General features: G+C 33.7%; 1 protein-coding gene across 2 annotated transcripts in view; it reads right to left on the bottom strand.

Annotated features, from left to right (window-relative positions):
• The window catches only part of PCDH15 (protocadherin related 15), a 775,879-nt gene that overhangs the window by 201,807 nt on the left and 549,017 nt on the right, over positions 1 to 25,055 (bottom strand). For both annotated transcript variants that reach the window (XM_036026943.1, XM_036026942.1), the window contains exon 19: positions 16,320 to 16,448. In XM_036026943.1, the coding sequence (XP_035882836.1) occupies positions 16,320 to 16,448 (129 nt within the window). The remainder of the gene's footprint in view (positions 1 to 16,319; positions 16,449 to 25,055) is intronic.

The following is a 25,055-nucleotide window of genomic DNA, read 5'->3' as shown; positions in this document are numbered from 1 at the left end:
ACTAAATGTATCCTGTGAATAACATTGGATGTTCAGAGCAGGTGCAAATGAAGTGCTACATGCCAATTAGACAAAAATAGGTATATGTGTGCACATAAACCTTGTAACAGACACTTGTTCAGTACCTTCTAATTCAAAAGCTGCCTTTGTGCACATTATCCCTTTTAATCATCACATCAAAAACTATAAGATATTTATTATGATCACCTTCATTTTACTGTTGAGAAAACTGATGTTGTAAGAACTTAATAAATAGACCAATTTGTATAACTAGTACACAGCAGAACTAAAACTTCAACCCATATTCTTTTTAGTAGAAAACTGGTGCTTTTCCTACCACATCAACTTTTCTCCCCCTCACTTTTTCTCTTGCTTTTTTGTAGTGACATATGCTAATCTACATGATAACATACTAAAGGATGTACATCATACCATACATGCCTTAAATCTTACCCCTCATGCCAGTCTACTCAGATTACCTAAAAGTAGCTTCCTTGAAAATTGATATAAACATAGTTTCCTCAACTAAGATAATGAACTTTACTCTCAGATACATAGGCATATTACTTGTCATGTGTTTCCAAAGAATACTATTGCATCTTAAATAAACCAAAATAATATTTTCTCTGTCCTAATTGATTTTATGTAAGTAGACACTTTATAAAGGCATGGACTGTCAAGATATACTACAAGGTTCAGAGAGATGATGGAAAATATGACCATTAGACTAATATTCACATCTCAAGTCTGAATTCTAAATAAAATTTTCTGTAATTTACATGCAGCTTACACATTTGTCCACTTATAATAGTAGCCTTCATAAAAACTGTGTGTTTTAACATATATTGTAATATATATGTTAAATACATCTAATATATAAATATTTGAATGTAATTACTTGCTCTAAAACTTAAGCAATATTCTGTTGCTGCAGGTAATCTTTAACTAAGACCTTTGGGATTCCATAAAAATTGAAACAGGCAAGAAATCTATTTAAAGAAGCCTTGAAGTAGAGGTACACATGTAATATTAAATATTGTTTGAAATTAGAAGGGCTAAGTTTGTTTGTGTGGAAAGGAAGAATAAACACTCAAGGGATAAAGACACAGGAAATGCTTTCTGTCTTTCAGAAAAGCATGTTAAAAACAAAGGACATGTCTACCTGGAACATTTTTTTAAAACATATTTGTATAGACACAGAAACAACAATGTCATTGTTGTTTTTTAATCAAAGAATACCAAATTAACAAATATATATAAAATATATTTAAATAATCATTTAAAGCTGAGAGTTAAATTAGCTTCCACATTTAATGACCCTATTGTACTTTGTACCTGCCAGTCTCAGCACTCACATTGCCTTATATATAAGTATTTGCATTTTTGTGTCTGTTAGCCAGTGCAAATTCTAAAAAAGCAGAGCATGAGCCTGGCTCACAGCCATGCTTTGGTGTGGAACTGAGTTTCCATCTCAGTAAATAGTAACTAAATTTTTGAGCAGTTTTATTTTTCTCTCTCCTATATTATAAATAATGTACCAATGCAAAAAATCCAAAATAACTATGTTCAAATTTGATTTGATAGTCATTCATGATTTCATTCTTTCATTTATTCACACATATTTATTAACAAATTTGCACTGGACAGCATCTTAGGGGCTGGGGATGTAAACTGGGGCAAGAGCAAAAAGACTCTTTAATCTAATTTCACTTGAACTATAGGAAAAACTAGATATTAAGCAATAATTGTCTTTTAAATATTACAAGAGTAATAAAGATACATTGCACAATTATGACATATAGCTGGGTTTCAAACCAGCCCTCCTGGAAATTACATTCTAATGGGGAAGATAAGTGTTTTAAAAAGTCACACAAATAAACAATTTTGAATTTTAAGAAGTATTATGAAAAAAAGTACAGTGAAGTATGAAAACATATAAAGAGGCATTTAATATAATCATGTGGCACCAAGAAATGAAATGACATTTAATTCACATCCATCACTTCTGAACTATAGCTCTGATAAGGTCAGGAAGTTTGGATACCCATGGAGATTTTCACTTTAAATGTACTAAGTACAAATCATGACAAATAATTTTATGTTTTTATCTTAGGGAAAAATGACAATAGATACAGTGTATCTTGATTTCAGTAAAATTCTTGAGACAACTTCTCATTACCTTTTTTGGGGTTAAGATAGAAAAAATGTTTCTAGAAAATGGCATAATGACTTAGATTTGAAGCTCACTGAACAACCATCCCAAGCTGAACAGCAAACTGAGTAAGACTTGCTGTCAAGCGACAAGCTTCTGTGAGTTATAGGTAATTGGTGCAACATTGTCAGCCATTCTTATGAAGGCATAAAACACAAGGTTTAGAAATATATGAATAATGCAAAGCTGTGTTTCATATAATGGACTGCTAAATCAAGATTAAAATAAACTTCTGTTTAAGTCTCAAAGTTCAAGTGTACACAATGTTACTGCTACCACCACGGCTGCTGTAATTAGACTAGGTCTGAGAGTTTTCACTGTGCTTGGAACATTGGGAATTATCTCCTTTAAGCCTTGGAGGACTTTACAAACCAGACCTACACGCTCCCTTTTGTGGACACAAGAAAATGGGGTTTCAGGCAGATTAGATCATTTGCCCAGAGTCATAGAGTTGCTAGAGGACATAGCTAGAATTCGAACATTAGGCTGTCCAGTGTCAAAGTCAGTGTTCTCCAGAATTTTAGGTTGCTTCAATTGTAAATACAAATTCTTTAGAATTTCACAGCTTGATGCTGATAACTGCCACTTAGCAGTTACATTGTTCTGGTAAATAATTCACCTCTTAGAATCTACAGGTATAAAAATAATATTTGTAAGTACCATATCAGATTTTGTGCATATTGAATGAACTACTACAAATAAAGCCCTTGGAATAGTATTTGTCATCTAGTTGACAATCAATATATGTTGGTAAAAAATGCCAATATTATTTAAAATTTTTATGTGCCTTCCTGATATTCATAACTATAGCTAAATATCACAGATCTGTGTGGAATCTAGATAATCTCTCAAAATTCATTCAGGAGTCATTCATTGTCAATTGTACATTTTCAATAAATATTAACAAGGTCCCAAGAATTGTTCTCACCTGCTATTATTTCAAATTTGAAAGTAAGCCAAATACAGGAAGAAAATGAAATTGTGAAAGATATAATGTTAGGAAAATATTTTATCTAAATGTTTTTTTTATCTATAACATCTCATTAAATATTGACAGTTCCAAGAGCTCCACATTAAGTCTGTAGGAGATTTTATGCAATTGTGAAGTATTCTGGGGCTCCTGGGGTTTGTGATTTATAATTGACTGGCAATCAAAGAGAAAAAAAAATCATAAAAGCCAAGTTGCTTAGAGAAGTCAACTAAATTTACATAACTGATGAAACTTCACTGGGCTGTGAAATCATTAAGTTCTTCCTGTGAGTGATATTATTTCGATGCATTAATATTTATTTTTAGTTTTTATTTAGGACCAAGACTACTTGTAGTATTAAGGGATAACATACTTCAATGTAAAGTTTTCTAGGTATGAGTATTTCTACCAAAATACATGTTCTGTTAATTAGAGATGGATATGGCCAAATAATCCAGAATTTCAGAGGGGAGGTAGGTATACTTTATATTTTTTGCAATTTATAAAAAATTCCTTACTTAAATAGACAAAGGAACCCTGGTTGGTCTCATTCAGTGGATTCACTGCTCACCTGTAAAGCAAAGGGTCACAGGTTTGATTCCCAATCAGGGCACATGCCTGTGTTGCAGGCTAGGTTCCTAGTAGGGTGTGTGTGAGAGGCAACCACACATTGATGTTTCTCTCCATCTCTTTTTCCCTTTCTTGCCCTTTCTCTAGAACTAAATAAATAAAATATTTACCAAAAAAAAGGACAAAGGAGAATCTGATATTCAGGTTTTCTTACTTCTCTGTAACTTCTACTTTACCTTTTTTTTCTCCATCTCTACCCTCCCAAGTCTTCACCTGGTGCTTTCTCCATTTCTCCTATTAGCATTTACCTTTTCACTGTTCAAGAGAAAAGTCCTGCAAAGCAGAAATTTTTCAGAACTATGAGTTTGATGAAAAGTTTAATTAAATGAAAGTGAAACAATTCATAGGTAACTGATTTTGTGGTAATTTTTCTTTTACTATTTTATGTTTAATTTTTACCTGCAATAAAGTGATAAAAAATATCTGATTTTGGCATATTTTTCCAAATGTGTTATTAGTAACCCCATGGTTGTTCTGGCTTCCCTTAATTTCATTATTGCTTTCTGTTTATTATGTTTCTTTTATATCTCATGGAACATTGACTATATAATTAAGTGATAAGGGAAGTCAAAAAAGATAAACAGATGATAACTTCAATGTATAGTTTTAGCTATAAAAAATGGTCACTTGGTAAAGAATCAGAGCAAACTCTGAGCTTTCTGAGAGAAAGAGTAAATTTAGGACATAAATCTAAAGTTCGTGAGGTTACACAATAGGGCATTTAAAAATATTCTGGGATGGACTAGTTAGCTATTTTAAATTTCTTACAAAATTGAAATTATTTTGAAATATACTTAATAGGTCAATAACATTGACATCTCATACCATTTTAAACTACTTATTTATTCAGAAATAGTCAGAGTTTTTTTCCCCTTAAATCATCTTATATCAAGTTTCCAAAGTTAGCACATCAGTCAGCAAAATCCTTTCACAATGCATATCAAACAATCATGCCATATACTTTAAATATGGTACAACCTTATTTGTTATTTATATCTAGTAAAGCTGGAAAAAAAAGAAGTAAGTTACAAATAGGCCCCTCCAGCTTGCTTTATAGTACCAACATCTAATCTGTTCTCTTAGATAATTTAGTCAATTTGTTCATTATGTTACCATAGGTAGTTAGAAATGAGTGGCCAGAGGGAAAACAAAATAGGGACCCTGCTATTACAATCTAATAAAGAAATTAAAACAGGAGGTTGGAAACAAAAGAATTCACATCTCACCAATTAACCCAGCAGTCCTGAGCCTGGCCCCATTGCCAGGTGTTCCGAACATCACAAGCACCAATAGCCTGTGAGTAAGGGAGTCCTTGAGGCTCTGTGTTGGAAAAGGGAGCATCTGTAGCAATTTCACTATAACAAAAAGGCTTTACTAGCTGAGAAAGAAAACCTTTGTAGCTGTACTTTATTCCCAAGGTTTATAAAGGATAGAAGGGGAATCTAGAAGTTGACTAAGGTATATAAACTCGGAACCTCAATAGTCTGATACTCAGATTAGCTTACTGCCCACATGTAGCTTTGGCTCAAGTGTACAAAACAAACTTACAACAGGCATACTATTAAACTTACTAACAACTTTATATCCTCTATACATGAGTGCCTGCCTTCATTTTGGTGCTCATGTGTATTTCATCAATGAACTTGCTATCTCATTTTCACTGTATGTGTTTGTCTCTCACTTGAGTCTTTTTCTTTCAAGCAAGACAAGAATCAAGGAACAAGCGTGGGTAAGGGGGTAAAGCACCTGACTCGGGTATCTCCCTGGAAATAATTGTCCATATGTTCATCATTTTAAAAATAAATCTTTTAAAATACATTTTATGGTAATTTGTACTTTGAAATTTTGTACATGGAACTATCTATGTGAGATCCAAGATGGCAGAAGAGTAAGCAGAAACTGCACTAACCTCCTCCCAGGACCAATCCGTAATTACAACTAAATTATAGAGAAATCATCCCAAATAACTAACTGTACATTAGCTGGATAGAAGCCTTATAACCACAGACAGACAGAAGAAACTACTTCACCATGATGTGGTTGGTAAGGAGTGCAGAGTCACAAGAGGGCTGGCTAGGTTTCCACAGACAGCAGCTGAAGATCTGGAGGCATGTTTTTTTGTGGGTTTTTTGCAACAATTTACTTTAAAATACAATGGCCAAGTGTTATAAGCAGCCTCAGTGCCCATCAGTAGATGAGTGGACTAAAAAACTGTAGTATATTTACATAACACAGTGGAATACTATACAGTAGAAAAGAAGGAATTCTACTGTTTCCTTATTAATTTTCTGTCTAGATGTATAATTAAAAGTGGGTCATTGAAGTCTTCTATTTTTACTCTGTTGTCTAAATCACACTTCAGAAAAGTCAATATTTACTTATATATTTAGGTACTCTAATACTGCATGCTTATAAATTTATAATTACTATACCTTCTAAAAGAATTTACCCCTTTTTCATATGATGACCTTTTTAGTCTCTTGTTATAGATAAAACATTGATCAAACAGATAAACATTGATTAAACAAATGGATATTGCAGAAAAATAAATTAAAGAAGACATAGATAATTGAAAATAATCCAATATTCATGAATTAGAAGACTTAATATTGTTAAAATGTCCATACTGCCCAAATTGATTACAGACCCAATGAAATCTCTATAAAAATCCAACGGCATTTTTTACAACTTGCTCATCTTAAAATGTATATGGAACCACAAAAGATACTGAATAGCCAATGGAATCTTGAGTAAGAAGAACAAATGATTTTCTGCTGGAGGCAGCATCATACTTGCTGTTTTCAAAATATACCACAAAGCTTCAGAAATTAACATAGCATGATATGGCATAAACACAAACACATAGAGAAAATGTACAAAATGGAAATCCCATAAATAAACCAATGCCTATACATTTAATCAATCTTTGACAAGGGATCCAAAAATCGCAATAGGGAAAGGGCTGTGTTTTCAACAAATAGTGTTGGGAAAACTGGATATCCACATGAAAAAGAATGAAATTGGACCCTAATCTTACACCATAGACAAAGATCAACTCAAAATATATTAATGACTTTTAAGGCCTGAAATTGTAACCCTCTAGAAGAAAATGTTTACCTACTAAATCAGTATTTAAATAAGTATTTATATAGAATTTTTAATAATAGATATAATATTTATAAATGTCAAAACAATAAAGTGAAATAACATAAGAATGTATCTTTATGATCTGAGTATAGCAAGTAACAACTGAAAAATGATAAATAAAGTTATCAATCTTAAAAATAAAAACTGAATGTATCAAAAGGCCCATTTAAGGAAGTAAAATGCAAGCCCTTTGGTTGGAGAATATGTTTGAAATACAAGTAACAAGAAGGGAATCATATCTTGAACATATAAAAAACTCCCACAGATGAAGAAGAAAAATGAATGTTAACCCAATATGTAAAGGGATATGAAGCTTATATAGTCACTTTGGAGAAAAAAAAATCAAAATAGCTATTAAGGATTGGAAAACATATTCAATCTCATTAGGGAAATGTTTATCATGACCACAATGTGATAGCACTACAATCGTACTAGATAGGTTCAAATTAGAAACATTAACACATCTAGAATGTAGATGGGGACTATTACTAACTCACAGAATTCTTGGCACAGTCACTATAAAAATATTTGGCATTTTCAATGAATTAAATATACTCTTACTTATAGAGAAACTCAGGAACATGTATACCAGCTAAAATTATATGACAGTATTCACAACATCATTGATTATAATATCTCAAAGTAGAAACGACTCAAATGCTCATCAATAACATAATATGAAAATTAAATGTGACTTAGTCACATAGAGCAAAAAAATGAACATAAATATTCAGGCAGATATATGGTTGAATCTCACAAAAAGAAAGATGGATGAAAGAAGGCAGATACTAAAATATACATACTGTACAATTTTGTTTATATTCATTAAAAAAGAAAAAAACTAAACAATATTATTTATGGATGCTGATTTGGTAAATCTGTAATAGATAGCAAGAAACTATCTTGGTGGTTAATTAGAGGTAGAGGAAAGTGTTGAATAATTGTGACTAATAAGAATCATGCAGGGTGCTTTCCTGGTGCACCCTGGCTTGTACTTACAATTTTATTTACTTTATAATAATTTATTAAATTGTGCAGTTATGTTTAAATAACTTTTTCTATATTACACACATTTCATAAAGTTAAAGGACATGATGTGGTCTTCATAAAAACTTTCAGTAACAGTAGGAATGCTTCCTATAAAACCTGAAGTTGATTGCCAGGCTTCTTCCTTAGTTAGGCAGTAAAGTCAGTCTAAGTAACTATGGTGGGTTATAACATTTGCAGAGAAGTGTAACTGAACCCAACTAAAGTGAATAAGCTGTGCATTCTCATCAGTCTATAAAACAGAAGTGCAATTTGTATAAGGTTGGATCTCATAAATAAGTAATGCAGCATTAAAAGGCACAGCTAGACAGATGAATGGATCAGGGATTTGTGAAGCAGAAATAGTTGACATTTCTTTTTATATAAATATAAATAATTTAAATGGAGCATATATTTTAAATAGATGAATTAAAGCAGGGTTCTAAAATACAACCAAACAGGCTCTTTACAGTTTTCTCCCATGTAATCTTATACCTGTGAACATCCTTCATTATTATTTCCTGGACTCCTGGGAGGTAAATATTTTGCCCTGTATCAACATAAAATTCAACTGTTCTTTGTATTAACACTGCTTTTACAAACAACTCTATGTCTACATGCTAAAATTCTAAAAGAAGATAGATATCAAATATAAAACATTTTTCTCTATTTACTAAGAAAACATGTTTACTTGTGGGTGTGTGAGGTAAGCCAAATATGTATGTTTAGGTATCAACATTTATTATATGTTTTCCTACAATGTTGATGAATCACCAGTATACAATTTTTTTCTTTGATTATTTTAATACATTAGGTCTAGTTTAATTTAATATCTTCTAAGGGGAAAATATTGAGTTGGGTGGTGAAGTTTGTAAGATCAATATGGCATGGTCTCTGATTTCAAGTAATTTGGATATACAGGTAACTTCAATGTTAGAAAATACTGTTAAAAAGTCATGCACCATATAATTTGGGGATAGGAGTAAGAAACAGTACATAGAAAATCTCAGAAATGGATTTCTGGAAGAGATTATATATGACTAGAATTTTAAAGGATGAGTTAGATAATAAAAAAGGGAGAAAGAAGAAACCAAGACAGGAGGTATGAGCCAAGACAAGGAAAGAGACATAGGACAGTTCTGAGAACGTATTATCTATAGTAATTACAAGCAGGTTATTAATACTGGAAGTAAAGTTGTAAAGTAGTGGTAGGAGGTGTGTCTGATTTGTTGCATTGTGGGATACCTCCAATAACTGGGCTGTGTTTGTTAGAGATATCGTTCCAGCAGTTATACTGAGGACAATTATGAGGTGTCATGAATGGTGTCAGGATAAACAATTAAGAGGGTGTAATAATAGTTCAGATGAGAAGTAATGAGAGCCTGACTTGGTTGTTTGGAGAGAGGAAAGGATTTGAGAATAACTTGAAATGTGCAAGATACCAAGATTGGTGATTGGCTGGAGCTGGACAGTAAGGGAGAAAGAGGTGACCGAGATGACTCCTCAACATTTGGCTTGGGGCACAGCTACCCAAGATGCATAGTTTGGAGAAGGATCCCTTGGGGGGGGGCAGATAAAAATCACGGCTTAGTCTTAAACATGCAGAATTTGAGATGGCCATAGGGAATAAAAGTGGGTTTATTTTACAGATAAACATCTATTTGGGGCTGTGGCTTGAAAGAGCAAAAGGGGCTAAAATATATCTATGGGAGAAAACAGCATCCAAGTACAATTAAAACTGTGGTTTTAATGTGAGTGAAAATTCTGAAAAGGTATGTGTAGAATCAGGATGACTGAGAAGTTACTTCCAAAATTCAAAATTTGTCTTGGAGGTTTTGGATATATTTATTACATTGATTGTGGTGATGTTAACAAAAGTGAATACATATGTCCAAACCCAAACTCACCAAAATGTGTATGTTCTGTGTAGTTTTTTATATACCTCAGTAAATATAAAAAACAAGGAATAATACTGTAATTAAAATAAACAGTTTAAGAAGTAATCAGATAAAGGAAAGGGAAAATGAATAAGACATTCCTAAACATAAAAACTGGTCAGAATGCCTATCATCAACAAGTGCTGGTGAAGTTGTGGAGAAGAGGGACTCATAGTACATTGTTGGTGGAGATGCAGACTGGTGCAACCAGTGTGCAAAACAGTATGGAATTTCCTCAAATATCTAAAAATGGAACTGCCTTTTGATCCAGTGATTCCACTGCTAGGACTATACCCTAAGAATCCTGAATCATCAATTCAAAAGAACCTATGTATTCCAATGTTCATAGCAGCACAATTTATAATAGCCAAGGGCTGGGAATAGCCTCAGTGTCAATCAATAAATGAGTGGATCAAAAAACTATGGTATATTTACACAATGGAATACTATGCAGCAGAAAGAAAGAAGGAACTCCTACCCATTGTGACAGCATAGATGGAACTGGAGAGTATTATGTTAAGTGGAATAAGCCAGGTGGTGAAAGACAAACACCATATGATCTCACCTATAAGTGGAACCTAATCAATGAAACAAACAAAAGAGCATAACAGAACCAGAGACTTGGAAATAAAGAACCGACAGTAACCAGAGGGGATGGGGGAGGGAGATAATGGGGGAAAAAAGGGGAAGGGTCAAGCAATGGAACACAAACAGGGGCCTCATGGGCACAGAAAAGGGTGGGATTGACTGTGGAAGTGGGCGGGGGATGAGGTAGGTGTGAGAAATGGGTAAAATGGCGGTACAACAGTAACTGAGCAACAATAAATACATTTAAAAAAACAGGAGAAAACATAGTAGAGCTTTAAGAAAGAGAGATCCACTTCTAATGCAGGAATAAAGTAATTCAGATAAAAATTACATTTAGCAATAAAGATGTCATTAGTGACCATGCAGATGGAGGTGGGTATTTTATTATATGTCTGGGATTATGCAGAGGTAAATATTTATATATACACACAAATGTATGCATATGTACATACACTTATTATAATAACTGATAACAAGACTAAAAACTTTTAAAAGGGTAGGTCCCAAGTATTTATTGTGTAAACAAAATCATAACATTTTCTAATCCACTTACAGACTAATATTTGAATATCTGGAAGATCGCCAAGTTTCAAAAATATTCACCAACAATAGATAAATCTCCATTTTCAGGTAGCAGCATTAAATGAATGCTACCTATTTTTCACATTGGGAGGTGGTTTTTCCTTTACTCAACTAAGAACAGTGTTTGCATTATATAGTTTGACTTGACAAGAGATGCCATAAAATTCCCCACTTGTGGCCCACTTAAAAAAGAAGTATTATAGTTGTAGGCACTGTTGGATGTCATGCTGAGCTACAAGAAATAAATAAAAGACCATAAAGCTCCCCACCTTCAGTTCATTTTTAGAACCCACACGGGGAGATGACAACATTAATCAGACACAGACCACTGAGGGTCAGATTTATTTTGCTTAATATTAAATTGTCTTGTTGAAGGAAATATAATTTTAAAAAATGACAACATTGCTACCTTTCTAAAGACTGCCGTTTACTAATGATTTTAAAACTGCTTTAAGGGTTTAAAACTAAATCTTTGCCACTTCACTGCTGCTGAGATGTAGCATGCAGATCTCACACTGGGAATACGTTTGTGTTTCAGGTTAAATAAATTTCAGATGCTTTTGTTGTAGAACTGGAAGAACATTTTTGTTGACTCAGGCCTCTATTTTTGTTACTCAGAGCTAAAAGAAGTCAGTTCAGCATAAGAATTTCTACAAGATATTAACTAGAAGTTTGCTAGGAAGTAGCTAACTCAGTATTACACACAATGCTTAGAACTTGTTTAATCTTAACGGGCAATGTTGTTTCCAAGCATGCCCCCTCAATGCATCTGTGCATGCATTCACACCCAGGGCTACTCTGAAAAACAAAGATGAAACATTTCAGGAGAATTTGGGCCCCTAGAAGCTAATTGAGGAGATGGTACTACAAAGGCTAGAAACATTTGATATGAGCTCCAAGGCTTCCTCCCTCCATACTTCCCTCCTCTCTTTTTCACTCACCCCAAATAAATCTCCACTCATCCCAAATAAGCATACACAGTAATGTATTGCAGCATCTACTGGGGAAAGCATGCCTAAGTAAAAACACCATCTAATTCTTCCTTATGCTAAGTTCTACTCGGCAAATACAAAGAAGTCCTCTTTGTGATCCTGTATCTCAGACAATGTTTGTTGAAATGGAGCTTCCTTTATCTTCTCCTCACTCCTCATCTCAGTGTCAATATTGAATACATGAAATATTACTTGAGAAATAAATGAAAATGACACCCATTACATTGAACTAAGCATCGTGATTACCTAGTTCTCAAGACCTCAGGTTCAAGTTATGACCAAGCTCATTTTCCTGGCTCTGACATATTAGAATTAATTTTCCCAGAAGGTCCTTCAGTTTTAGGAATAGACAGAATCTTGGAAATATATCCAAGCAATTTATCAAACTCATTTAAAATGACATACACAATTCCAATAATAGACCCAGCTTTACCCTCAACTATTTGACTCATTTAACACTAAGTAAATTAATACAGACCTGCAAACATTTAAAAATAATTCTCTCTCACTTTCTGGACACCCAGGAACTTGGGATCAACCTAGGCTTTTGTAGGAGCTGGTATGAGGCCTAATACCTGAAGCCCACTTTACAAATGAATTACTGTCAGATGGTTCAGAGTCAGAATATGCATGGAGACTCTTTAGATTCTATCTCCTGTGAAAGCCTGTGAAGGCTACAAAAACTCCATACTGACAAGTGAAGTCTTTATATCAGCAGCTATTTCATTAGGGCTTCCTACTTCCCCATGTGAACTTGACATGTTTTAAGTCAGTTTTCCAGAACCCCTCTAAACTAATTTTCCATTACTGGAAGATTATCACCTGGTTCTCAAATTGCCTCTTCAGCTCAACTCTGTCTTGCATCACATCTGTCTTGTGGTTGTTTTCCTTTTCATATTTCAGTCTGTAATTTCACTAATTTATCAAGGTTCTGCAGATGATACCTATTGCCGGGGAACCTTGACGTAGCCACTTCTGTCCTTGGGCTGGCTCTTATTCCTTTTAGTAAAAAGCTGGCCTGACACATTTGACACTCACCATAGACAGAGTCTATTTTTACTGTGTTTGCTAGTTCCATTTTCTACATACATTTTTCCAACTCTACTGCTACTGCAAGTACTTTGAGAATATAGAGATGATTCTCAAATTTAAATTTGATGTACTATACCTGTGTAAAGTAAGTTCTGTGTTAAAAACAATTACTGGCTGGTAGTTTATTTTTCACCAAACTGATTAAAATGTTTGCTTTGTTTAATCTATAAATATCACCTCATAAGTTTTTCCTGCTTAATTAAGCTTGATAGTACAACACTACCTTAATAAATAAAAAGTTCCTCTGCCATTTGAATCCAAATACTAGATTATTCATACCAAAACACTATTAGAACAAAACTCAAAGTCGGTAAGTCAAATTCAGTAAAATAACCAACCATATAATATCTTTGTATTGAGTCTAAATAGTTTTGGTGACAATTACAATGAAATTTTATAAGCGGAGCATGAGTCATTTAGTGAAATTGATATATTGTGTAATTATCATTAGGTAGCAACAGGAGACCATTATGATTTATCAAAATTCCATTCTATGAATATTACAACTTCTCTGGAACTGTGCAGAATCTGTTGGATACACCTGCTTTGGATGTTTTTCTCTTCCTTTGTATTTTCAAACTCATTCTGTTTTTTTAAGAAAACATGTTTTGTCTACAGACTAGGAGAATTACTGCTTTATCAAATTATGAGTGCTAAGGTCTATGTTTCAATCTTGAATGTTGAAATAAATTGTAGAGACCATTTCTCATGAAATTGAAGAAACAAAAGATAAAAAATGCTTAATGCCATAATTCCTTCAAAGACAAAGAATCACTAAGAAAAGTGACAAATAAAAAGTGACTTACTTAAGTTAAAAAATTAACTAAGCATTATTATTATGTTACTGTCTACTTATGTGTTACTAGTTTCATATTCCATATGGATTTATTACTTTAATACTCAGTAAAATAAGAGACATTGGAAAGATTATTTTCCTAAAAGATTTCAATACCTGTTTATTTTATCTGAATAGTTGTGGATATAACTGATAAAATTTTCAGTTTTCATCAATGTGGCATGCAAGAGTGACTATAATGCAATTTAATTATCATTATGATTAGACTATTAGTTCAAGCCTAATATATGTGTAGGCTATTCTAAATCCCTTCTAATTTAGCTTTCTGGATTTAGAACCTTCCATTATAAACTACTCAAGATTAATCTTTATATGATCAAAATCTGCTGATATCACACCTCAGACCCTCCAGGGATCCTCTATCACCTTCTACAACATGGCAAAGAGAAATGTTTTTGATGTGGCATGTCTTCTTGAATGCAATTAGGACATGTCACATGCTCTCATTCATCTGTGCTTTTATTAATGAATTTACCTTTCTCTACACAGTTTCTCACCCATGTCACCCCTTGAAATCTTTCACCAGTATTCATTTTTCATGAATCAACTTTGGTATTGCCTCCTATTATGTTTTCTGCCCATGCCCCCCTTACCACCTTCTTTGCTTGGTATAAAGAAGCTGGCAGTGCCCCATGCATGTCCCTCAGAGCATATGTACTCTCTTGACAATTTCCACCTGCTGACATCTGCAGTCTGACTGAATATGCCTTGATATCACAATTGCAGAGAGCTGGCTGCTTGCTGGCACAGGAAACAGGATGTGCGACAGTGTGCCCCCTCCACAGCAGCTGGGGTGACCAAGAACTCTCAGGATTTAGTGTGTGAATTTGCAACATCTGTCACTCCTTGGATTGATAATTCTGCAAAATGTGTTCTGTGCTATTTCCCAGAATTTGACCTCAAAATTAATCTCCAGTCTTCCTAATAATAGATGGCTAGTAGCAATCCCTTTTCTGGCTACCAACTCTTCTCTGCATCACTTCCTTACCTCCCTAGTAGTATTACTTAACTTCTCAAATAACTATTTATACCAGACTACAGTAAAACGTTCGACACCAGAGGCATTGTGTGGGGTTCTGGAGTTGAGTGGTTTGCTGCCCACTGGGTATCAAGCCTCTCCAGCATGTTGAAACAGCACAATTACCCAGATGCTCTCCTGTCACAAATTGAGATGACATAAAAGCATAAGGGGGTGTATGACTGATGCAGTCTCTTCAGGATTTAAGAAAAACCATGACAATGATAACAATAATGGCTGTAGAGCTGGTAGTTTTTGTAAGTATTATCCATGCTCTGAGGGACTCAAACTAACCATTCCAAATGTCAAGGCATGGTGTGCAAGTCAGAAGCTCTCTAAAACAGTATTTAAAAAAAAACCTTCCTTTTTTACAGATAGAGAGAATATTAGAATGGAAACCAGACTCTCTGTCTCATAGTCCAAGTAGCTGAATTGAAGTAAAGTCTTACTTCAAAGTGCCAGCAAACCTCCTATTTAAAACTCAAGGCCTTAAAGGGAAGAGATAGGGTTCTGAAACAGACTCAAGACACCTGTGTGACTTAGTCCTCCCAGAGGACATGCCCTCCTTGCTCAGAAGCCATATAAAATCTTCTTTAGCTCAGGTAAATATCTCAAAATATGTACACCATCCTAAAATTTTCCCCTCATCTTATGACTTTTAGACCATTAACTATGGCCTAACTTACGAAGTATTGTGTCTGTCAAAAAAACAATCAAACAAACAAACAAAAAACTCCAGGATGTTTTCATCAATAGGACAACAGAACTGGCTACTATGTCCAGTTAGAAATCAGGAAAACATGCCTAGTAATGAGTGCTGAGTATACTGGACAAAGGTTGTATGTGATATATTAATATAAGGTACATAGTAGATGTTAAATACTTATTTATACACCAATGAATTTACATAGAAACAATTGTACTTTGAGGTACACATTACCAAATTTATACTTAGTGGAATAGCTAGTTACATATTTATTTTAAAGTCTTTTACCATAATTCCAGAAAATAAAAATGTATAGTAAATAAGAAAAGAATACTCTTCAATGAATCAGCATTCAATTACACAATGATTATAAAATGTAAACCAATGAGCTTAAAAGTTTAAATCCAAATGGACATATGATTTTAAAAAAATCATGAAGAGTATCCAGCCCAGCGATTGAAAATGTGTGCACTCGGGTATCATCTTACATAATTCCGAAGTGCCTTCATGGATTGCTTTCCAATCATTCTGATGCTCCATCATTTAAAACATATTCCACTTACCCTCACTTGACCCACAAAGGCGTTGGCTTCTTCTTCCACCACAGACAGATTCCTAGGCAGGTAAGGATCAAACATGGGAGCATTGTCATTGACGTCTGACACCACCACATTCACTGTGGCAGTTGAGGTCTTAAAGAGAAAAAAGGAATTTAATGTGAGAGAAATTATTTTTATTTGGATGTCAGTTAATAGTCCATTGTGACATTTGTCTATCTGAAAAGTATCTCATTATTATCTCCATTATTTAGTTTTCCAAAAATTTTAAAAAAGAAAAAACTTACAACTTTCAAAACCTCAAAAAACAAATGGAAAAAGCAAGCAATGATATTAAAGTGAATAGTTCTTCAATATCAAGTATTTTTTGGAGGCTAACTTTTAGAAACTGATTTTACCTATATATTTTTTTTGCTTTTTATATATATTTTTGTTTTATTTTTCAAAAAAATAGTAAAGATATTATATACCTCTTACATTTAATAAACACAATTTAGAGACTTTTTTCATATCAGTACAATAGTTTCTTTTTTGTCTTTTTATCAGATTTATTGGGGTGACACTGGTTAACAAAATTTTACAGATTTCAGGTGTACAATTCCACGGCACATCATCTGTGCACTGTATTGGGCGTTTACACCCAAAGTCAAGTCTCCTTCCATCATCATCTATCCCTCTGCAGCCCCTTTCAACTTTCCCCTCCCCCCATCAATTTCTACACTGTTGTATGTGTACATTAGTTTTTTCTCTCTTTTCCTTTTTTCTCAATCCTTCCAACCACCTACCCAGCCACCAGCACCCCACTCCAAAAGTTGTAAGCCATTCTCAGTCTATGGATCTATTTCAATTTTACTTGTTCATTTCATTCATTAAATTCAGACAAGAAATGAAAGGCATCCAAATTGGAAAGAAAGAAGTAAAACTGTTGTTATTTGCAGATGACATGACACTGTACATAGAGAACCTGTAAGATTCCAACAAAACAGAAAATACCAGAAGTGTTAAAAATTGAGTAAAGTAGCAGGATAGAAAATACATATCTAGAAATCAGTTGCATTTTTATATACTATCAGAAAGTGAAACTAAGAAAAAAAATTCCACTAAAAATTGCTTCAAAAGAATAAAATACCTGGTAATAAATGATTATCAAGGAAATAAAGGACATATACTCAGAGAATTATAACACTGAAGAAAGAAACTGAAGAAGGTACAAATAAATGGAAGCATATACCATGTTCATGGATAGGGAAAATTAACATTATTAAATTGTCCATACTACCCAAAGCAATCTAAAGATTCAACACAATTTCTGTAAAGATACCAATGGCATATTTCAAAGAATTAGAACAAATATTGCAAAAATATATATGGAGCCACAAAAAAATCCCAAATAGCCACAGCAATCTTGAGAAAGAAGACCAAAGTTGGAGGAATCATATTACCTGATCTCAAACTATACTACAAGACCATGATAATCAAAACAGTATGATACTGGTATAAAAACAACCATATGGATCAATGGAATAGAATACAGAACCTAGAAATAAACCCACACCTTTATAATCAATTAATATTTGACTGGTAGGCAAAAACTTACAATGCAGTAAAGATAATCTACTCAATAAATGGGTTTAGGAATGTTAGACTTGCAAAAAAAATGAAAGTAGACCACCTTCTTACACCATGCATAAGAATAAACTCAAAATGGATTAAAAGCTTAATACCTACACTTAAAACCATAAAAATCCTAGAAAAAACACAGGCAGTAAAATCTCAGACATTTCTCATAGGCAATATATTTTTTCTAATATATCACCCCAGGCAAGGGAAACAAAAGAAAAATAAGCAAATGGGACTCCATCAAACTAAGTTTTTGCAAAGCAAAGGAAATCATCAACAAAATGAAAAGACAACCCACTGAATGGGAGAACAGTTTTGCCAAGGATTAATATCCAAAATTTATGAAGAACTTACAAATCTCAATACCAAAAGAAAACAAACAATCCAATTAAAAAATGGTCAGAGGATCTCAATAGACACTTCTTCAAAGAGGACATACAGATGGCTCATTGACATATAAAAAGATGCTCAATGTCACCAGTCATCAGAGAAATGCAAATTGAAACCCCAATAAGATATTACCTCACACCTGTCAGTATGGTTATCATCAATAAATCAACAAACAACAAGTGTTGGAGAGGATGTAGAGAAAATTGAGCCCTCATGCACTGATGGTGGGAATGCAGGCTAGTGTAGCCACTGTGGAAAGCATTATAGGGTTACCTCAAAAAAATGAAAATGGAACTGCTATATGAACAAGAGATTCTACTTCTGGGAATTTATCCAAAGAAACCCTCTGTTAATTGCACCCCTATATTCACTGCAGCATTATTTACAATAGCCAAGATTTAGAAGAAGCCCAAGTGTCCATCAGTAGATGAATGTATAAAAAAAAATATGTGGTACATTTATACAATACTACTACTTGGCCATAAAATAGAAGGAAATCTTGTCCTTTATGACAGCATGGATAGACCTGGAGAGCCTCATGCTAAGTGAAATAAGCCCATGAGAGAAAGACAAGTACCACATGATTTCACTCATATGTAGATTTTAAATTTGTCTTGATCACATTTCATGGTGGTGGTAAGCTTTTGTTTATATACACACTCTTTTTTTCTCTAAAATGTAACATTTCTGTAGTTTTTACCACTTAAGTTTTTCAATGTTTAAAAGTAATACTAGTACAGTATAAAATAGCACTGCCTGTCAGCTGAGGATTTTCAAGTAAGCAAATGCTGCCAGAAAACACTACGTTAGTAATTTTCTGGGTTCACATCTAGGACCATGTGTCCCACTAACTAAGTAATTACCTTATAAATATATACCTTAAGGAGTGATAAGCAGATAAACCTGCTAGTAATAACTGCTTTGTGATACCTGGTTAAAGGTAAACCCCTGGCCTGCTGCAACCAGAGAATAGTATGTGGGTCAACGACATACACACAATCAAGGAACATACTCATATGTGACTCAAGCTGAAAACTGCTCTCTCTGATCAAAGCCTGAGCACAGCACATACCCTCACCTGGCTCTGTCACAGTACGGGGCAGGTCACTGCAGGCAGAGGCCAAAACTAGAGAGAGAATGGACCACAGGCTGGAAAATGAAAAATCCATTGTGCTATGATATTAAATATTTAATAAGATGTAAATACAAAGTAGGTGGAAAAAAAAACCAGAATGAATCTGCACAATAGAATTACCCAACTTCTGTTTGTAAAATTATAGACAGGATTTGTCCTAATTTGTAAGTGATATGTGGTGAAAGGCTGAAAAGCTCAGGATAAAGGGGAAGTGAATCCAAAGAGGTGTCACAGCTATCATGGGGATGACAGCTACCTAACTAACATGGAAATGAGGTCCTGGAAAACGCCCAACCTTTCTGTTGGAATATCTGAATGCTTACAGTTTATATGAGCCATGGTGCATGAGGTCTAGGCCAGCCCTCATTCAGATTAAAACCAAACATTTGAACTCTGATTGGATCAAGGCGATCTGCCCCTATGTTCACAGAAGCAAAAATCAGTCCTCTTTTGAGCAGTATAACTTTATTACAAGCCTTTATAATGCCTTCATAAATAATGCCCAAGAGTCCTTTAAAAATTACCATGCACAGCAGTGAATTCTCAGGTATTGATAATGGCTTATTTGTGTCCTAGTTACATCAGTAAACTTATTTTATGAAATTTATATCACATTCAGTATGATTTATACATATTACTATATTGAAAAGTCCAATAAAATTGTATTTAATGATGTGTCAAAGATGATGAGAACAGTGCTTATAGTCTATACCTGGAAACAATCTAACTGCCCACCAGTGATTATGTAAATTGTGTTTTAGACATACAATGGAATAATATATAGTACTAAGAATGAACTATAGTTACAAGTAATCATGTGGATGAATTTTATAAACATAAGATTGAGTAAAAGAAGTACACACTATAAGTTTCTCACAACACAATACATACTATATGAGCCCAAGTATGTGCATTTTATTTTATTTTTTAAAGATTTTATTTACTTTTTAGAGAGGGGAAGGGAGAGAGATGGAGAGGAAGAGAAACATCAATGTGTGGTTGCCTCTCACGTGCTCCCTACTGGGGACCTGGGTCCGCAACCTCAGCATGTGCCCTGACTGGGAATCAAACTGGGGACTCTTTGATTCACAGGCTGGTGCTCTACCACTGAGCCACACCAGCCAGGGCCCAAGTATGTAAATTTTAATGTTTGGTCAATCTCTCCATTGTGATGGAAATCAGGCTGGAATAACTTGCGTGTAGAAGGTAGAGGAGTAAAGCTGGTCTTCTGGACCTAATTAATTTTTGCTTCTTGTTTTGAGTACTAATTATACAGCTGTGTTCACTATTTGAAAATATATTAAGCTACACAATTATGACTTGTGTACTTTTTGGTGCGTGTATCTCTATTACATGATTTAATTTAAAATACGTGCACACAGAAACATACACTTGTATGTAGATGTATATGGATAAGTATAGAATCAAATGTTATCTCATAGATAAAATACAGATAATTCTATGTTCTCCTTTATTTTATATATATATCTTTCAAATTTTCTCTGAAAAGGCTATATAGCTTTCATAACAAAAAGCAGTTTAACAAATGTTATTTCTTTAAGGGTTGCGTTAGAGTTAAAACCAGTAAAAAGATGGGTTTTTATAGTTAACAGTAGTTCCCAGTTTGCTTGAGGGTGAACAAGAAGGTAAAATTCACAGCCTAGAGCCAAATCTATAAGAGTAGCCACTCTAGAGGTTACTCACTTTCCTTTAAGCTGCCTGATCCTTTCAATGACATCCTATCCATTGTTCCCTGCCAATTCACTTTATTGGTTTTTATCCTATTCTTCAAAATTCCCTTATTGACACTGTGGAGTAGGATGTTTGGAAACTATTTTTGGTCCTTGGTCAAAACTGTAGCCAGGGGTGCCGAACTCATTTTCACAGGGGGCCATATCAGCCTCGCAGTTTCCTTCAAAGGGCCAAATGTACTTTCAGGACTGTATAAATGTAACTACTCCTTAACTAGGGGCAAGGAGCTCAGTGCTGCTGCCAGGTAGAAACAAGGTGCCGGGCCGGATAAAACAAAGTGGAGGGCCAGATTTGGCCCATGGGCCTTGTGTTTTCCACTTGTGCTATAGACGGTAACTGGGTAATGAAGAAGAAAACTGGATCATTAAATAAACTGAGAAGTTAAATAAAAAGCCTATCATCTTGATGCTAATAGGGGATCACTTTTATGAGCCATATAGATGTACAGCAGGTCTGTCCAGAAAAAATACTAGCCATTGTTAAAATAACAAGAACAGTTTGCATGTCATCTGCATGTAACCTGACAGCCAAGGAGAGTAGACTGGAATGCACATGTGTGAACAATGATGACTTCAGTGTACTAGTCAATGGGGGCAGTAGATGCCATTGAGCAAGCATGTGTACTGTGTGGCCCTTACATTCAAAATGGCTGAGCAAGGGACATAAAATAGACATCAAATTTAGCTTCAAGCTTGAATATTCTTCCTCAAAAACTATTTGGACGATTCAGAAGGCTGCAGCTATGAGCAACTGGTGATTGGCAGCTTCATCATGACAATGTGCCAGCTGATGTATCACATCTCATGCAGAGTTTTTTTTCAAAACATCAAATCACCCAAATGACACAGTCTACTTACAGCCCAAATTTGACACCTCTGTGACTTCTGGCTTTTCCCAAAACTAAAATAGCCTTTGAAGGCTATCCCCTTTGAAGGGAAGAGATTTCAGACTGTAAACGAGATTCAAGAAAATACTCTGGGGTAGCTGACAGGGATTGGGAAAACTATATGAGGCCCCAAGGTACCTACTTTGAGGTGTCACTGTCCTATGTACAATGTTTTTATTATACTTCTTCAGTAAGTCTCTATTTTTCATATTACATGACTGGGTACTTTACAGACAGACCTTGTATTTCTTCATATCATAGTGTATTTTATATAATATAAAGAATATTTACATATCTTTGGCAGAAATATAATGTAATAAACATACAGAACAATTCCTTGCTTCTGTATTTCTGAAAGTGGCCCTGAAGACAACTTACATCCAAATCATTTAGTTAATCATTAAACATGGGGATTTCTGAGCTACACATTAGATTCTATTCCTTTAAATCTACTGAAATAGTTATTGAGTTAGTTGTAAAATGTGAACATGTGAATGTTTTGATTGGTTCAGAGAGATGGCAATATGTTTTAATATGGATCAATGCCCTCTAGAATGTTTTTTTTTCTTATTAGAAAGAGATTCTCATTTGGTTAAGATTATATACCAATGTTGAAAAATCTTCTGGAAGGTCTATTTCAAAAAACAGTAAAATATTAACCTCTTATTCTGAACCAAGAAATAGAAATCTGTGATTTTCAGAAAGAATTAATAAGTTGTTCATTCTCTTTTAAAATTGCATGGTTATTTCTTTTTGTAAAAGCATATACCCAAATAAATCTATCACAGTTTTTGTTTTCAAAAAATACCAGAAAAATATATATATTTGGAACACTGTAAATGGTAGAGTGGAAAAAATACATACGTAACCAATTGTATTATAGTCTAAAATTTATTAAACAAACTATATTGAAATTCAAAGCTTTTTGAAGCTTTGAATTTCACACACAGTTTTTCTTGCATAAATATTTTTCTTCATTAATGTTTCCTAAATTTATATTGAATAGTTAAAATATTCAACTTCTAGATTCTAATTGTTTATTTATATTGTCATATTTAAAAGACATTGAGAATCATTATTCATGGTCAAAGCAAAGAGGTTAGTTTACTGCCAATTTGAAACTGTGAAACATTTTAAGTGTTCGCTGTAGAAGTTATAATCAAGTATTTCAAACATATTTTTCAGACAGCAAAACCCATGATAGAACCAAGTTATCTATCCTATCTTTTAAGGGGGAAAACAACATTGATGAACTCATGGAATCTGGTCAGAAATATCTACACTATAGAGCAACTCCATATTTTGAATATGGGTGCTTTCCAGTTGGGAATTGACAACTGGTAAGTTTGTTTAAAAAATAAAAAAAATTCTGACTATTTGAATATTTATATTTTGTTTCGACTTGCATATTTATATCTTTCGCTGTGCTATTAGTTGATTGACATAACCACAATCCAAAAGGCCTACTTATTAGTTATCTTTTAGTTTGCCATGGCTACTTATGGATAATAAGATGTAAGAGAAAATAGACCAGGTGTAGTTTCTGAAAATATTTTGGTTCCATGGACAAAGGAGGGCAGACTCATCTGGTATTCATCTTTACCTTTTGCTCTTCTGGAATGAAGAATAGATGCTTAGAGCTGCAATACCATTTTCAGAATATTAGGTAATGAGAATGAATAGGAAAGTAAACACACTATAAATGTCAGAGCAGGAAATGGAGGGCAGGCATCCAGATGGTATTGAGCTCTTATAGAAGCCCTTTCCGTCCCTTCTAGATTTCTTTTAATTTGAGACAAATAAGTGTGCTTTGCCTAAGCTACTGTTGTTTGGGTTTCTTGTTATCATAGCCACATTCCTAAAGGCTAATGCTGTCATTGATTGTTGAAGGAGTTCAGAGCATGTCACCCCCAATTATTGTACTTGGGCATATTCATTATTTTGAATTGAAGGCGCTTGGAAAGCAGTGAATACAGGAAGAACATTGTGACTCTTTTTTTTTAAGCCATATATGAAATTCCTAGGTGAAAGATGCCCTTTCTGTACCAGAATGAAAGCAATATTATTATCATCAAGAGTGACAGGTTGAGAGCAAGAGAATGCTAAACTAGCAGTCCTTGCTAAAATAATCTTAATCATCCTTTAGTATCCATAAATAGTTTAGTCACTTTTCCACAATTGCTTCTCTTTGCTCAAACTAATATAAAAGCAGGTAGCCACCATTTGGGAGGGTCTTCATTTCATTATAGGGGGTTACCATGTCATGTAAAACATACTAAATAAATTTGTATGCATTCTTCTGTTAATCTATCTTTGTCAGTTTAGTTTTCAGACCCAGCTAGGGACCTTAAAAAGGCTAAGAAAAAAACTCCTCCTTCAAATGATAATCAAATTATAACTGTAAATTTCATAAAGTTTGCCCAGATTTTTCAATAAAATGTTTTTTTAGCTCATATTGATTGGACTTAGTTTAACTTATAAGTAAATAATGTACAAAAGCTTTTTAAAAGAGGAAGTGAAATATATATTCCTTCAAAACAAAAAAAGGCATTTGAGAGCTGCCCTAATTACTATTATCAGAAACAAATTAGGTAAAATATAACTGGAAAAAAGTTAGAATACATAAAACTTTAATCAAAGTCTATTTCAGCTAAAATGTGAAAATATCAGAATAAAGAATAGTAGCAGCCTTGTTAAAGAATGTTTTCCTTCATAAATTTACAAGTAATTTCAAATGTGAATAATTAAAATCTAGAAAATATGATTTTATTTGGAATCATAACTGAAGAAATTTACATTTTTACAGTAATACATTACATGAAATATTAATTTACATGTGTAGATTTTTCCAACTACTATTGACAAACTAAATTTAGAAAAAAAGGGGAAAATATAAGAATGCCAGATAAAATTTTCTCAATATTGCCTATAAGAAATTAGTAATGACCAATATAATATT

This window comes from Phyllostomus discolor, chromosome 5 (genome assembly GCF_004126475.2).
Source record: "Phyllostomus discolor isolate MPI-MPIP mPhyDis1 chromosome 5, mPhyDis1.pri.v3, whole genome shotgun sequence".
NCBI classification, from domain to species: Eukaryota; Metazoa; Chordata; class Mammalia; order Chiroptera; family Phyllostomidae; genus Phyllostomus; species Phyllostomus discolor.
Note: the sequence above shows the minus strand (reverse complement) of the source record. Positions and strands in the feature narration are given on the sequence as shown.